The sequence below is a fragment of the Mauremys mutica genome, chromosome 6 (genome assembly GCF_020497125.1).
Source record: "Mauremys mutica isolate MM-2020 ecotype Southern chromosome 6, ASM2049712v1, whole genome shotgun sequence".
In the NCBI taxonomy this organism is placed as follows: Eukaryota; Metazoa; Chordata; order Testudines; family Geoemydidae; genus Mauremys; species Mauremys mutica.
In genome coordinates this window covers 13,006,279-13,022,288 of record NC_059077.1, presented here as the reverse complement: position 1 = coordinate 13,022,288, position 16,010 = coordinate 13,006,279, and the positions used below count along the sequence as shown (strand labels likewise).

At 41.2% G+C, this 16,010-nt stretch overlaps 1 protein-coding gene across 5 annotated transcripts in view; it reads right to left on the bottom strand.

Moving 5' to 3' along the window:
- Positions 1 to 1,771: 1,771 nt before the first annotated feature.
- KATNAL2 (katanin catalytic subunit A1 like 2) overlaps positions 1,772 to 16,010 on the bottom strand; it is a 51,323-nt gene continuing 37,084 nt past the window's right edge. Inside the window, exons 14-16 of one of the 5 annotated variants that reach the window (XM_045020872.1) lie at positions 5,413 to 5,575; positions 3,610 to 3,712; positions 1,772 to 3,247 (exon numbers count right to left, since the gene is read on the bottom strand). In XM_045020872.1, the coding sequence (XP_044876807.1) occupies positions 3,108 to 3,247; positions 3,610 to 3,712; positions 5,413 to 5,575 (406 nt within the window). In that variant the 3' untranslated portion in view covers positions 1,772 to 3,107. Of the gene's footprint in view, positions 3,248 to 3,609; positions 3,713 to 3,746; positions 3,859 to 5,412; positions 5,576 to 16,010 lie in introns of those variants that run through there. The other 4 variants (XM_045020871.1, XM_045020870.1, XM_045020869.1 and 1 more) reach the window with 4 other exon arrangements.

The window sequence follows — 16,010 nt, the reverse complement described above, 5'->3', positions numbered from 1 at the left end:
TTCAATGATTTTAAAAACAAAGATGTAATAGTTTAGAAAATTAGAGAAATGCCATTATCTGCAAAGACTGTAAAGGACAGAACTATTAAGATGTCCACAGATGTAACCAGCCAGCAGATTAGTGACATTAGATCAACACCAGGTTTTTCTGTTGCCTGCGATGAGACATGTGATGTGGATAACATCGCTCAGGTTGCCTTACTCTGCAGATACGTTAATGATCAAGGTTCTCAAGAAGAGTTGATCGTGTTATTACCACTCAGAGGACAAACTCAGGGCGAAGATATTGCATCTGCTGTCACTAATGTCTGAAACAAAAAGATATTGACATCAACAGAATAATTTCTCTTGCTGCAGATAAAGCACCGAGCATGAAGGTGGCACACAAAGGTTTATTTTCTTTACTTTAAAAAAAGTATGGTGCATGATGTAATTTCATTTCACTGCATAATCCACCAGGAGGTGCTGTGTGCATAAACCTTTCCAGAGGAAATCTCAAAAGTACTGGAAATGGTCGTGCAGATTGTTAAAATAATGGCAAGGGCTCTCAATCATAATCAGTTTTGCGATTCTCATGTATTACAAGATAAGATGGCTTTCCAGAAGTGCAGTCCTGCTGAGGCTTGCGTCATGTCTTGAGGAAATTAGGGTGTTCCTCCGAGAAAAGGGCCTTAAATATGCAGCGCTAACGGATTCTCACTGGCTGCAGAAATTCAGTTTCATGGTGGATTTAACTTCTCATTTAAACATGTTGAATTGGAAGCTACAGGGAAAAGGAAATACTTCAATTTCACTTTTGGAAGAAGTTCTTTCATTCAAATGAAAGCTATCTTTGTAAGGGACATTGAGATGGGCATGTTAGTGTATTTCCCAACAGTGAAGCAATACAACCAACCAACTGTGATATTGACGTTTGGTTCCTTGCAGAAACAGTCATCAAAATGCAAGCTGCATTTGCTGACTGATTTCACAAGTTCAAAAGGGAAAAGTCCACTTTGTCATTTCTGTTGAAACCACTTGAAGCTGACGCTTTTGCATTGAATTTTTCAGCATTTGCAGGAATCGATCGAGTGCAATTTGAACTTGAATTAGTGGACTCACAAGACAAGGATTTATGGAATTCAAAATTGAAAGATCTTGTCACTGAACTTGAAAATCTGGAAAGGCAGAAATCCACCCTGGAGCTACAACACAAGTGGTCTGAAATGGATGACCTTAAATGGGAAGACCAGATTATATTTGACGTTTGGAATTGTCTACCAGATATGTACAGTCAGCTGAAGAAATAAGCATTTGGGCTTCTCTCAATCTTCGGTTCAACTTACTTCTGTGAACAAGTGTTCTCCAACATGAATTTAATCAAAAACAAACTGAGGAGCCAACTGCAAGATGTTAGCCTGGAGTCCTGTTTGAAAATGAAAATCACGGCATATTCACCAAACACTGAACAAATCTCTAAAGATGTCCAACAGCAGAAGCTGCATTAAAAGTATTGGTGAGTAGTAATAACTTTAATATGTTCAATTATTATTTATGTAGTTGATACATTCTAACTCTACAAGTAGCTTTGCGTGTGATGCCGCTCTCGAAATATTTTGGTCAAAGACAAAAACAAAAAAAATGGCTCCTCTTCTTTGAAAGGTTGCTGACTCCTGTTCTATACCATTATCTAAATAATTGATGAAGATATTGAACAGAACCGGACCCAGAGGTGATCCCCTGCAGGACCCCACTCGTTATCAGGGCTGCCGAGAGCGGGTTCGGGCCCCGGTGGAAAAAAATGTTTTGGCCCTCCCAGCAAGGGCGGACCGGCTAAACAGGGCCGACAAGAGTGGGGGGAAGCCGGGCCCCGTGCCCCGTTCTGGACTGCCAGGCCCCAGTAATTTGTACTGGTTTCCCCCCACCTCTCGTCGGCCCTGCTCATTATGTCCTTCCAGCATGACTGTGAGCCACTGATAATTACTCTCTGGGAATGGTCTTCCAACCAATTTTGCACCCACCTTAAAGTAGCTCTATAACGAAAGAATTTTGCCTCAGTGGCCTAGGATGCCTTATTAAGCTTTAAACTTAAAATCTAATAAATAAGTAGCAACAGACCATAACATTCTTCATCCTCCTTATAAAAGTGTCGCTAGCTTCACAAATATTCCTAACCCCATACATCACCTCAGCTGTCATCCGCTTACAATTCCACTTCAGCATGTGCATCTTCCATCTTGGTAAACACCTAAAAAATCCTGGCATCTAAAGACACCAGTTAGCATTGCTGTTTATGAACAGCAAAAAAGACCAAAAAGGAAGGATGAAAGACTATTAAGAACAGAATAAATGCTTTGTTTCACTGGAGCTCAGCTAATAAGTAATATGTAATTTAAATTAGGCGCTGATTCCTCAACAAGTAATATACTTATGAGCACTACAGCACTCTATTAAAAGCAAATGACATTGGTGCTAGTTGGGTAAAAAATAACCCAAAACCAAATTGAATGGGATGGATAAAACACATCAGGACATCGATACATGAACAAATTATATCCCGGACCAAAACTGCACCAAGTTGACCATGACTATCAGGCAATAATAAAATGTTGAATTTAATCCCAGATGGGTTTTAAAAAAAAAAAAAGTCTCTTATGCTTCATTGGCAATCGCACGGGTCCTTGCTAGTAAGTGCTAGACTGGTTGTGATGCACTAGTTTGAGTATTGTGAACACCCTAATCTTCTTGCTATTCCTGACATAAGCTTTCTACTCTTGCTCCTCTTCCCCTAAGAAGTGAAAATCATTTGCAATGAATAAAGATTGTGCAAGACTGATCAATTTATAAGGCTTTATGCATAAAATTAGTGCTAGAATCTTCATTGCATATTCACTGTAGACATTACTTTTCCATGAAGAATAACAATTTCTAATTGTCATTGAACATGGTAAATTAAAAATGCACCTTTCAGATTTGGAAGTACAGAGTCTCTTCAGTTTTCTGGGAGAAAAAAAAAAGAAAGTAATTCCTTTTCCATCATAGTTCACTCCCTCTATCTGTAGCTGAACCCCAATCGCAGATGCCATTTTGGATAGTGGGTATCTTTGATTTCAAAGTCTAAAGCCATTTCAAACAGATTCAAAATCTCTCTGCCAGGCTATGTACTTCTGACTTAAATTCTTGGCTGATGGCTTGGTGTGAGCGATCACATCCAGGAAATCTGCTGTTGTGACTGTATCCAGCCGGAGTTCGGGTAAATTACTGCTACCTGGAGAGAGAAAATTGACCAAATGCTGAAAGTGAATGAGATGCTGATCAGTGCTAAGAGATGCTCTTTTTAAGCCAGTGCATAATGCAACATACTTAACGGTTAATACACTAAGCAGAAGATTGGATATAGCAGGAGAGAACATGGTTCTTATTGTGTTCAGTGCACAGAAATTGACAGCTTCAACAGATGACCTGAGTTATGTAAATGTTGGCTTAATTAGGTTTTTACAAACATACAGTTTAAAACTTTTCTAAGCAAATAAGAGAGCTCCACCTACTGGTATGTGAATATATAATGCCTAGTGTTACAATGATAGATCAGCATTTGTCACATAGGATTCTCTATGAGAGCTATTGTACCTGGCTGATGATTTTCAAGAGCATTGAAGATTTTCCTCACTGGCCGCATAGCTGCTTCCTTGCAGACCAGTTTAACGTCAGAGCCAGAGTACCCTTCTGTCTCCTAATACAAGATCACAATTCACAGGATTACGAATCATTGCACGTGATGTGTATATACTCTCATGTTACTTCATTCTTGCTTTGAATGCAGAGTTGCTTTAGGCAGGTGTTAGCAAATCAGGCATTTGGTTTTTTAAGGACAGTTTTCTGCAGGTAAAATAAAATCATCATCTCTCTGTGCTTGTTTCCCACCCTTTCTGTCTTACCTATTTTGACTGTAAACTCATTCTGGACCTGATCCAAAGCCCTCTGAAGTCAATGAGAGTCTTCACTGGCTTTAATGGGCTCTGTGTTTCTGTCCCGTGCCTAGTAAAATGGGCCTCTAAGCCCTACTGAGATACAAACACCACCAATGGGACAGATTTTCAACGTTAGGGCTGCTCTGCAAAACATCACTTGTTCTGCGTCCTATCTTTTGCAAGTCTGAATGTGGATACTCTTATTTTAGGTTAAGAGCATCCTGTTTCCATTTAGCTAGGCCACTCTTAATCTGAACTAAAGAGTGTGTACGCACAAAAATAACAAGTGTGAAATAAAAGCAGTTTTGGTGCCAATTTGGGTGTAGACAAGTCTTTAGACATGCGCAACCGCACACCTCCTTCAATGCACATCTACTTCACACACACACAAATCTGATATGTGTGTGCACCCTAGGCACTCAACTGGCAAGGCATGGGCCCAAATAACCACTTGCCTTTAACTTAAAAAATCCTAGCCCTGTGTAATCATCTTTAAATGAAAACCCAACCATCCTGAGTGCATAGCATGGTCTAGCTTGTACCAAGCCGTACATAATGAGGTTCTCGTTCCAGCCAGTGACTGAGCTGATAATCATGCCACAGTTGGATAAGGATGGGGCTAGCTGGAACACAGGTAGCACTGTTCTGCCCAGCGTGGACAGGGCCAAAGGCTCACGAGAATCGACAGCTGGTACTACAACCTTATGTTTGCAGTTCTAGTGCATTGTAGTTGTTAAATAGTAAGAATTGTGTTTTTGAAATAGAAACTGAAATATTCTGTATGTCTCTATGAACAGAACTAAGCCATGGGCAGCTGAGCAAGTATTAGCTACTCTCAGCAGAGGTTATAGGTGACGACAGCCTGAATTTAGGCTCTGTAAGGAAAATATCTGAGCTCTTGGAGATTGATGCCCTGCTGAGCCTTTTCACTTTATTGATGCTCTTCCATACTGCACTAGTGTCCATTCTTCCTACTCAGCAGAGTGCTGTACCTCGCTCATCTCTGCTATAAACCGAAAGACCCCACTGTGGTGTTAGGAAGGGCTGGAGCTATACAGTTGTTTGTAATTTTTTTCTGTGTTTACATCTGAAGCAGTGAAAAGGTGACCCAATACCGGCATCAAAATACATCTTTGACTTCCAAGTTGAGTCATGCGAAACTGGTGATTTCACCTACTGAGACAAGTTCAATATACCTTCAGCTCTCATTGATGTCCCCTTGTAGGAAGAGTCCCTAAGCCTCCCATCTTACCCATGTTCAATCATTCACCTTCATAACTTGAGCTTTATTCTCGTTCCCCCGGCTATCATGTTTAAAGATGCTACTTGTAGCATGTATAGTTCACACCTGTTTCAATGAGAGCAGAATCGGGCTCACTACATTCCCACAATTCCCTCGCTGAAAAACTTCAGGAGTCTGAGTTGCCAGTGATGAATTGCACCCGCTTTGCTGTCTTCTCACCTGACCCAGCAAGCTGTATTCCAGCTCAGTTCTCAGCTCCACTCCTCCACTGTTGCTCATTGGGGGCAGCCAGTGCTGAATCATAGCCTGTCGTGCCTCTTTATTTGGGAGGTCAACCAAAATCCTCTTCTCCAGCCGCCGCAACATGGCATAATCTAATTCCCTAAAGAGAAAGAAAATGGGGATAAGTCTTCTCAGCAAGGTTGTGTGTTTGTACGGATGCTGGACTTCTGAAAACTAAGCTGCTTGTTGCAGGAAGCCACTTTACATTTTCAAAGCTACCAGGGAGCCTTTCAACCTGGTTATAAAATAGTAATTAATCATCATCACATTGTTGCCAATTAACTCTGTTTGGTTACTGACTCATGATCTAGGGACCTGGAATATGGAGTCAAGAGTTGTAGGTTCTTTTCCTGGCTCTGATACTGGTTCACTGTCTGGCTTTGAGCAGGTCACTTCTCCTCTCTGTGCCTTGGTTTAGCCCATTTTGTAAAATGGGGACACAACAACTCATCTCTGAGGCATATTGTGAGGATTAACTAATTGCCCAGAGATCTTCAAATGAAACGTGCAATAAATGCAAAACCTAGATTATAATCACTTTGGGGCACACGCCATTTTTTTTTTTAAATGTGTTTTCACCTAGCACAAAATGGTCCTGATTCATGACCAGGGCTCCTAGGTGCTATTGGAATACAAATAAATAGTAATAATATTCCCACAGGGCTGAGCATCCTTATTAAAAGCTGCAAAGAATGGGTAAACCATTGAAAGAGAAAGGTGCCAAGGTGCTGAAAACACTAGTAGTCTCAGATTATTAAAGACAAAAATTGGTGTGCCTCATTTATATTTTTGCCTCTTTGTGATGCATAAAAAAGGCATGAAAGAGTTTTACCCCTAAAATATTTTATTTTCTTTCTGCTTCTCTTTTCCTACAAAATATCAATACTGTCAAGTCTCGTCTTCCCTGGTTATACTGGAGGATTCCTTGGAAGTCTCAAGTATTCTGTGTGTGAGGTTTTCTCAGCCCTTAATCCAAAGGCTGTGGGTGTAAATCTCTTTTAAAAGACCTCTTTTCTCCTAACTGTTTTTCAAGCATTTGAGCTTAACAAGTATTAACAAAAACAACCTGCCTAAATAAAAATCAATTCACATCTCAGTTAATCAGGTGTCATTTGCATATAATAAACCTACAAGTTCTCCCATCTTCTACTGAGTATCCCATTCCTGTAGAATTCAAGTGTTCATTTAAAAACATTTTCTAGTCCTTATGGTTGCAACTAAAACCTTTTAAGTGTGAAATTGACTTAGAGGTACCTTGTTCAGTGCATACAGCCAGACAGGCTGAGGGTTAGAAAAGCGCTGTGAACACATTCCCGACTCTGAACCCTAATTATAGCAACTTATATCCCCACACCAGTAACTATTTCATGCTTATCATTTTAGCAGAGACAGCAAGCTATTCCAGGACGTTGGTGGAATTTTGGATTGTAGGCAGGGATTAAACAAAGCAGCCTGATCTTGCTCTTCCCTTTCTGACCCCTACGGTGAAATCCTTGCCCCATGGAAGTCAATAGGAATCTTGCCATTGACTTCAATGGAACCAGGATCCATTCACCACATGTAAGATTAACACATTCATGCTGATAGCAGAATTTGGTCCTTGGTTAGCAGTGTAAATGGGATGCTGTGGAATTTTGCACTGATGCCTACGGCACTATGTATGGAAAACACCCAGTGAAGTTACTGTGAGCTGGAAAAGCTTATCTACAACAAACTTTTGACGTAACAGTGAATCCTACTTCCGTCACTATTGGAGATTGTTCTTGTAATTTGTTTAATAATAAATAGCATTTCTCACTGATAGATATAATTTTTTAAGGGCTGTCAAGCAATTAAATTAATCGCGATTAATCGTGCTGTTAAAGAATAATAGAATACCATTTATTTAAACATTTTTGGATGTTTTCTACATTTTCAAATATATTGATTTCAATTACAACAGAATACAAAGCGTACAGTGCTCATTTCTTTTATTATAAATATTTCCACTGTAAAAATAAATAGTATTTTAGTTCACCTCATACAAGTACTGTAGTGCAATCTCTATATCATGAAAGTTGAACTCACACGTGTTGAATTATGTACCAAAAAAAAAAAAGCATTCAAAAATTAAACAATGTAAAACTTTAGAGCCTACCTGTCCATTCATTCTTACTTCTTGTTTAGCCAATTGCTCAGACAAACAAGTTTGTTTACATTTGCAGGTGATAATGCTGCCCGCTTCTTATTTACAATGTCACCTGAAAGTGAGAACTGGTGTTCACATGGCACTGTTGTAGCCGGCATTGCAAGATATTTACATGCTAGATGCGGTAAAGATTCATATGCTTCGACCACTGTCCCAGAGGACATGCGTCCATGCTGATATGAAATGGGTTCTGCTCGATAACTATCCAAAGCAGTGTGGACCAACACATATTCATTTTCATCATCTGAGTCAGATGCCACAAGCAGACAGTTGATTTTCTATTTTTGGTGGTTCGGGTTCTGAAAGCATGCTCGTCCCGCTCAGATTTTGGAAGCCAGTTCAGCTTTGAATGCTGTAGCTATCTTTAGAAATCTCACACTGGTACCTTTTTTGCATTCATCAAATCTGCAGTGAAAGTGTTCTTAAAATGAACAACTTGTGCTGGGTCATCATCCGAGACTTCTATAACATGACTTTATGGCAGAATGCAGGTAAAACAGAACAGAGTATATACAATTCTCCCCCAACACGTTCAGTCCCAAATTTAATTAAACACACTATTTTTTTAAACGAGTGTCATCAGCATGGAAGCACGTCCTCTGGAATGATGGTGGAAGCATGAAGAGGCATATGAATGTTTAGTATATCTGGCATGTAAATACCTTGCAATGCCAGCTACAAAAGTGCCATGTGAACACCTGTTCTCACTTACAGGTGACATTGTAAATAAGCAGGCAGCATTATGTCCCCTAAATGTAAACAAACTTGTTTCTCTTAGCAATTGGCTGCACAAGAAGACTGAGTGGACTTATAGGCTCTAAAGTTTAACATTGTTACGTAACTGCACTCAAAACAAAACAAACAAACAAAAATCTACATTTGTAAGTTGCACTTCCATGACAGAGATTGCACTACAGTACTTGTATGAGGTGAACTGAAAAAATACTATTTCTTTTGTTTATAATTTTTACAGTGCAAATATTTGTAATAAAAAATAACAAATTGAGCACTGTAAACTTTGTATTCTGTGTTGTAATTGAAATCAATATTTGAAAATGTAGAAAGATATCCAAACATATTTAATAAATTTCAATTGATATTTTATTGTTTAACAGTGAGATTAAAACTACGATTAATCGCGATTATTTTTTTCAAATTGTGATTAATTTTTTTTTAGTTAATTGTGTGAGTTAACTGCCATTAATTAACGCTCCTAAAAATTTTTAAACAGGTACCTAAATTAAGTTCCTACGTACACATTTAAGTGCTTTAACAAGTGAATGTTCAAAAATACTTAGCACCCAGCAGCTCCCACTGAAGTCACTGGGAGCAGCAGTACCCAGCACCTTAGAAAGAACCTATCAGGTTCACGAGATGTGATTGCAGGCAAAGACTGAGTAAGCACAGATTTAAAACAAATACCCAGCCAATTCAGAGCTTAAAGAAGAACTGGGAAATTCATTCAAATACACTCTACTTGAGGCCTGATAAATAAATAAGAGAATTTTAAAATCAATGCATATTTTTATTGATACTTGTTGCCAGTTTGAGTTATGTTTATTGTATATGACTGCAACAGCGAGCCAACAGATAACTAGGCCTTACGTGGTGCCTAGGCCTTGCATATTTCTTTTGCTCGGGGGGAATTTCACCCACCGCAAGGACTTTTTTGGAACAGACACCAAAGCAAAAAGAGAAATCTTGTGTGCCCCCCACCCTCCATACCAATACATGGCCTCACAAGGAATGTACTTGGCTAGGAATTCAAAACGGATTTCTATGCAAACTCACATTTAATTCTCTCTTACTCTGACATGGCTTAGTTACTAATATAAGGGGTTTAGGTCACCTACCTCAAGCTGACTTTATCTGAGAAATGTTTACGAAACAAAGAAAGGAGCCACATGTCATGCTGGGATGCCTCCTCAGCCAGGTGCTTTCTCATGTTGTGACTTTGTTTTGGAAAGCCAACTGTCCACATTTGGCCTGAGGAAGCAGAGCTGTGGATGCTAGAAATCCTATTGGTGCAGATCCTCAGCTGGTGTAAGTTATGATAGCTGTACTGAATACAATATACAGCAGGTGCCGATCTGCCCCTTCACCTGCAATGACAGTCCTTTAGCCTGGCTACATCTAGGTTTTCAAGTACATGCCTAGTATCCAAGCCCGCATTTAGGATGTCTTCACTGCAGAATTAACTCAGGTTCTTATTTGGGTGTTGCTCCTAGCCCCTCTCCACACGGGAAAACCTCTCAAGCTGTGTGAGGTGGTGCTTTTACCCATGCTAGCTGGCCCAGCAGGCTGAAGCCCGATTGCCACTTTCACTTTGGGCTGGTAACATCTTGTGGTGCGGCAGATATCCCTGTCCCAGTCAACCAGAGGTTAAAGAGCGCCTGTGGTCACAATCAGCCCCAACCCTTGCTGCACCTGTGCAGCTTGTCTGGCCTGGGGGAGGGCCCTTAAAAGGGAGGAACTCAGGCCAGTGGGGGAGGCTAGAGCTCCCAGCCCAGGGCAGTGGGTTAGGTGCTGGAAAACTGCTTAAAAGCACTGCCAGCCTGAGCCCTCTGAGATCAGACACGCTGGCATACGCCTCCATGTTTGAAATCCACATAGGGACCATCCCTCAAAGAAGAACTATTTTCCTTTGCGTTTGGACTGTGTTATGTCCCCTAGATGTGGTGGAATTGCTATGAGAGCCAGCCAGAGGGCCAGCCCCAGAGCCAGACCAGGGGCCTGCTGTTGCCTAGGGAATGTTGTCTGAGGTCAGTGAGGTGCCTGCATTCATCCCAAGGGGGTGATGTTCAGACATAACCTTTGACGTGCCCACTTTGCAGTGAGGATGCAGGCCAAACCACCGGACTGCTGATAGTCCTATAATTTCCCCTGTGTGTCCCCCCCCAAAAAAAAGACAAGTTCTGAATTCTCCCACAATTCACTGGGAAAGAATCATAAAGCACCTCAGCTTACTGCAGCACAAAGAACCATGGGATATGCTCCCAGAGAGCCTAACGACATACATTGAGGACAGGGGTTGCAGCACCAAGCAGGGCACAGTAACTCAAGTATGGCTGGTCTCACTTGGGCTAGGCTAACCTGGTGTTCGGACCAGGTTGCTGATCATCAGTTACTTCTGCAGTGAAGCCACATCCATAGAGTCTCAAAATATGTCCCACAGTCTGTGCAGAACAGTTGGCTGACAGCAGAACATCTAGCCACAGCATTTCCAACTAGACTTAGTGATATTCCCACACTTGACAACAAGATTTAAGGATAACAAAGAGAAAACCCTAAAGTGACTTTGCCGGGGCTGAATGGATGTCTTGCAACTTATCCAGACTCTTAGAATCAGACTATAAAACACCAGGCAAACACCCACATGGCCTCAGAACTCTATATGTTCCCTCCTTTACAGATGTGAAAAATGCCACCTCCCCTTCTCTTGTCAAGGCAGATATTCAACCGCTGGGTTTCACTCAAGCTGACCTGCTTTTTAAATGCAGCAGGTGACTGAGAAGGGAACAAGCCAGTGCCATCCACTCCAAAATTTTTCTCTGGTTTGGAATGTTTCTTAGTGAGAAGGAATCCAGGTGCTGGAAACCCACGTGCTGGCATTTTCAATGGGTACCAAGTAAAGTCAGTTACATTCAATGACTCAGCCTTCCCCTTTTCTGTTTACTGCTACTGCCATGTTTCCTCCCCAACCCCTCCATGCCCACAATTCAAATGAAGTGTCCTCAGCATTTTAAATACAATATGTATAGATATCCTAAATCATTGCTCTTGCAGCCAAGGGGCAGCCAAATTCTCTGCAAATCCTTGGGCATCTACTAAGTTTGGAAGCTGTGTTTGTATTTCCCTTGTAATAATTCTGAGCAACAAATTGTAACTCAAATGTGAGAAAGCTTATGAAGTGTCACAATAACCAATGATAAATCTTGATGGGAAAAGACGCAGAAGAGAGACACTTCAAACAAAAAGGCCTACTGATATAAGGATTATGTTAAAATCATGCCTGGTAAACAAGAGACTTATGGGACCAGAAATCAATGGACCAATGGTGTTACAAATTAGGCCTAATTGATGGACTAAATAATGAGGGGATGGGCTATTCTGCCCATCATTCCCCTTTTCAGGTCCTCAGAAAGAGACTTTGAGGGGAAAGGCTGGCTGTGATGCTGGCTGACTGAAAGATGGAAAAGGAGCAAGCTTCACCATCACTGCTGCTACCACCATCTCCTAGGACCGCAGGCCTTCATCATCCTAATCTGAGAGATGTCCTGATCAGGCTGGGCCAGAGAGAGGGCATCATATGACACTGAAACCGCTGCATCCTCTGGCTAAATCCCAACTACCACGGGGGATATGAGAGTTTGTCACATCCCTCCCTCTCCATGTGTGTTCTCTTCCTTCCCCACCTTATAGCTCCTTCTTATCACTTGCCTTGTTCCTTATCTCTAATAAGAGTCTGGCTTAGCTGGCAAAACTGCATATTTTGCAACACTGCTGTAAGCCTGTGACCAGAAAGGGGATGCTACATACAATGTCCTAAACAATCTGATGCTGCTACAAGTTTGCCACGTCTCAAGAGTGGCTGATCAGACTGTGCACTGTGCCTGTGTTTCTCAGCAGTGAGTTTGCAAATGAGAATCAACACCAGAGACAGAAGCTGCATTTTCTATCTTCATGGTTCTTTTCTTTCTTCTTCTGCCAGGATTTAACAACTGCTCTAGCCCCTCTGAACAAAACTCTTCTCTCTTCCCCAAACAGCACAGTTATGACCATCTAAAAGACTGGTAAAAGCAGCAAAGAGTCCTGTGGCACCTTATAGACCAACAGACGTATTGGAGCATGAGCTTTCATGGGTGAATGCCCACTTTGTCAGATGCATGCTCATGCCACAGGACTCTCTGCTGCTTTTACAGATCCAGACTAACATGGCTACCCCTCTGATACTTAAAAGACTGGTAAAAACCCTGGTTTACTTCTACAAATTCTCTTCAGCTAAAGGACACGAGATGTTTTTAAAATGAAAGCCTGACAATCATTTACATTTTAAGTACTTCAACTGTTTTTCCTTTTCTGTATCTCTAATCTTATGTATTGCATCTTTAACAAAAGGTTTTAAAGGATTTTTAACGGTGTGGTTGCAAGCTGAGGTCTCTGTATACCAACCCTCCCCCCAAATCTTGTTTACAGCTGTTTAAAGCTGGACAGTTAGGGTTGTGTTAACACCTTTGACTCTTTGGGCCCTTTATTCCATCTAAATACATACAACGCTTCTTACTGAGGAGAGCACTAGCTGGGGTCTACTTGAGGGGAACACAGAACCCTCTGCCCATAGCTCCCCCCCTGCCCCACACACACACACAGAGGAGGATATGGTACTTGGTTAATAATAGTAATGTTGCAAAAGCAGTGCTCTGTGGAGTACTAGCTCCTACTGCGCTTGCTGGTAGTATCCCCACTGGTTTGGGAAGGGAATGCAACAAAGAGTAAGGGTTCTCCATCCTTCCCAAACACAGCTCCAGGCCTGTGAAGTCCTGACCATGCACAGCTGGCTTGAGGTGATTCTGGGGAGAGACAGCACTTGCTTTGTTGGTGCTGCACACCCATGTCTGCTCCTGCAGGGTCTTTTCTGCCTGGTTTTACTTTTATTTGCTTCCATCCATGGGTTACCTAGGGAAGTGGTGGAATCTCCTTCCTTAGAGGTTGTTAAGGTCAAGCTTGACAAAGCCCTGGCTGGGATGATTTAGTTGGGGATTGGTCCTGCTTTGAGTAGGTGGTTGGACTAGATGACCTCCTGAGGTCCCTTCCAACCCTGATAGTCTATGATCTCTCTCTCACAGCAGAAAGGAGCTTAGGACCCTGCAATCTACTGAAGGCAAAGACCTTACTAGCAGAGAGCAATTCTGGGCCTGACTTAGATTCTGTGGTCTAGCTGTCCTTGACCCCATCTTTTTCAGCACACTTATGGAAGAGAAAATACTTCTCAATGTACCATTAGTACTTTGGCTTCTTCCCTCAGAACTGTTTGTTAATCAGTGCTATGTCCCCGCACCTACATTTTGACCATTGCCTGGGTGGGAAGGGAAGGGCAAATGATCCTATTCTATGCTAGTAAATTAAACTAATCAATGAGTTAGGAAAGACTCCAAAGGTACTGGGGGGGAAAACAGCATAGTTAAGGATCACTTTATCTTTTAGTCAACAAGGCCTTTATTTTATTTAATTATGTTTAATCATTTCAACAAGTAACTTGTCAATAAACCACACTGCTTTGTGATGAGTAACAGGAAGCCAGGCTGGGCAGCAAGGAGGGGATTGCTGAATGGAATGGAAAGATCAATAAGCTGCAATGTAGATAAGAGTGCATAAAGCGCTTTGTTTTGACTTCTTTTCCATTCAACTAAAAGCATCTTGGTATTAATTTTTCATCGGATCAACAACCATCCAAGATAAACAAATCTTTTAAAATCTAGTTCGGTACAAGGCTGAAAAAATGAGGCATAAAAAATATATATATATATATTTAAAATGACACTTAGGGCTGTATCCTAATTTTTTTGAGACACACAGTATAACTTGGCAGTAGCCAGGTATCTCCTGCACTACAAATCCCAAGAGCAAATTAGGACAAGTGCTCAGGATACTGTCCCAAAGAGAAGAGCTGCTGCTGAATTAAACAACTCTCCTCAGCAGAGATGACCGTGGTCTAGTAGGCTGAGCATGGGGCTGTGACTCAGGAAACCTAGCTTCTACTCTTAACTCTGCAAATGACTCTGTATGGCCTTGGGAAAGTAATCTTCTGTGCTTCAGTCACCTCCAGCTGTAAAATGGGGGATAAGGGTAACCCCCTCTTGCTAAGTGATCAACAGCTGACCAAACAGCACTACAGAAGTACAAATCATTGTCATCAGCCTTCTTCACCACCAACAAATATATGTAGGGTTGAATACGTGAAATAAATACAACTCACTAAATGCACTGCTGGGTAATACATTCTTTAATTACATAACTAACGGAAATCAATGGGCATACAAGAGCTAACGAATAATACTTGACACTTATATAATGCTTTAACTCTTCAAGGCCTTCTCCACAGCTCAACTAGTTTACCATGTGTATGTGCGAGGCATCACCTGCTTAACATGTGGTGTGGCTACTATTATCCCCAAATGTATAGATTTGTTGGGATGGCAGGGAAGGAAAGGAAAGGAGCACAGAGATGTGCTGAGTGACTTCCCAAAGTTACAGAAGGAGTCAATCTGATCATTGGGATTAGTACTCAGCCATTCCTGGTTCCACAAACCTTCCCCCTCGGTGTATAAACATAAATATGAATCCAATGAAAATGAGTAAGAACAATGCTCCAATTCCTTCCCAAATATACCACTTCCTGTTTGCCCTGTTGTACTACTGTGTTCACATGCTTTCTGCTCCATCTCCCTTCTACACTCCACTACCTCCGAGGGCCAAAAGCCCAATTCACATGCAAAACTATTCATATATAAATTCAGCTCTGATATTAGTAAGCCTACCTCAACTGAAGTCAGTGGTCTTACACTAGGACTGAACATAGCCCAGCAAGTATTTAAGAAAAATAAGAAAAGACCAGTATACATAGTGCTGGTGTGAGCAGGTACACTGATTTCAATTGGGTTTCACCCACTTAAAGCAGGTTTCTAAATTAAATTTATTTATTCATATTTACAGAAATTTCCATCTAGTGCTCTAGGCCCAATTTCTTCCCTCATTTGTACCCACACAAGCCAATGAGATTACACCCAGGTTGCTTGGGTGTAATGGAGGGCAAAATCTGACCAGTTTAAAAATTAAACTTTAATTTTTTAATTTTTTTTTATAAAAAAATAAAAAAGGTGTTTAAAAATTCTGAAATGAAATTCTAAAACTTCAGAGGCAAGACTTTCAAAACTGGGGGACAGATTCTGAGAAAACATCAGCTCCCAAAATAAGTTGCCATGTTCTCACAAGATTTCAGTCCTCTGATTGCCGAGTGCTTTTGCAGACCTGGCTGCAAAGAGTCTCGCTGGCAACTGCTGGGTGCTGAATTTTTTTTTAAATCTGGTCCTGGGTGCCTAAAGTTAGAGGGTGAAATCCTGACCCCAATGAAGTCAGTGAGAACTTTGCCACTGACTTCAATGGAACCAGATTTCACACAGACTTTTAAGATCCTTATTTATGTCCCAGTCCTCCAAACATCTATGCATGAGTAACTTGACACACAAGTAGTCCCATTAAAAATGTCTTGGTATTTTATTTAACCTTTTAGAACACTGTGTAATTTCTTGAAATTTCAGGGGGCTCTGCTTGAAATTAGGATCATTTC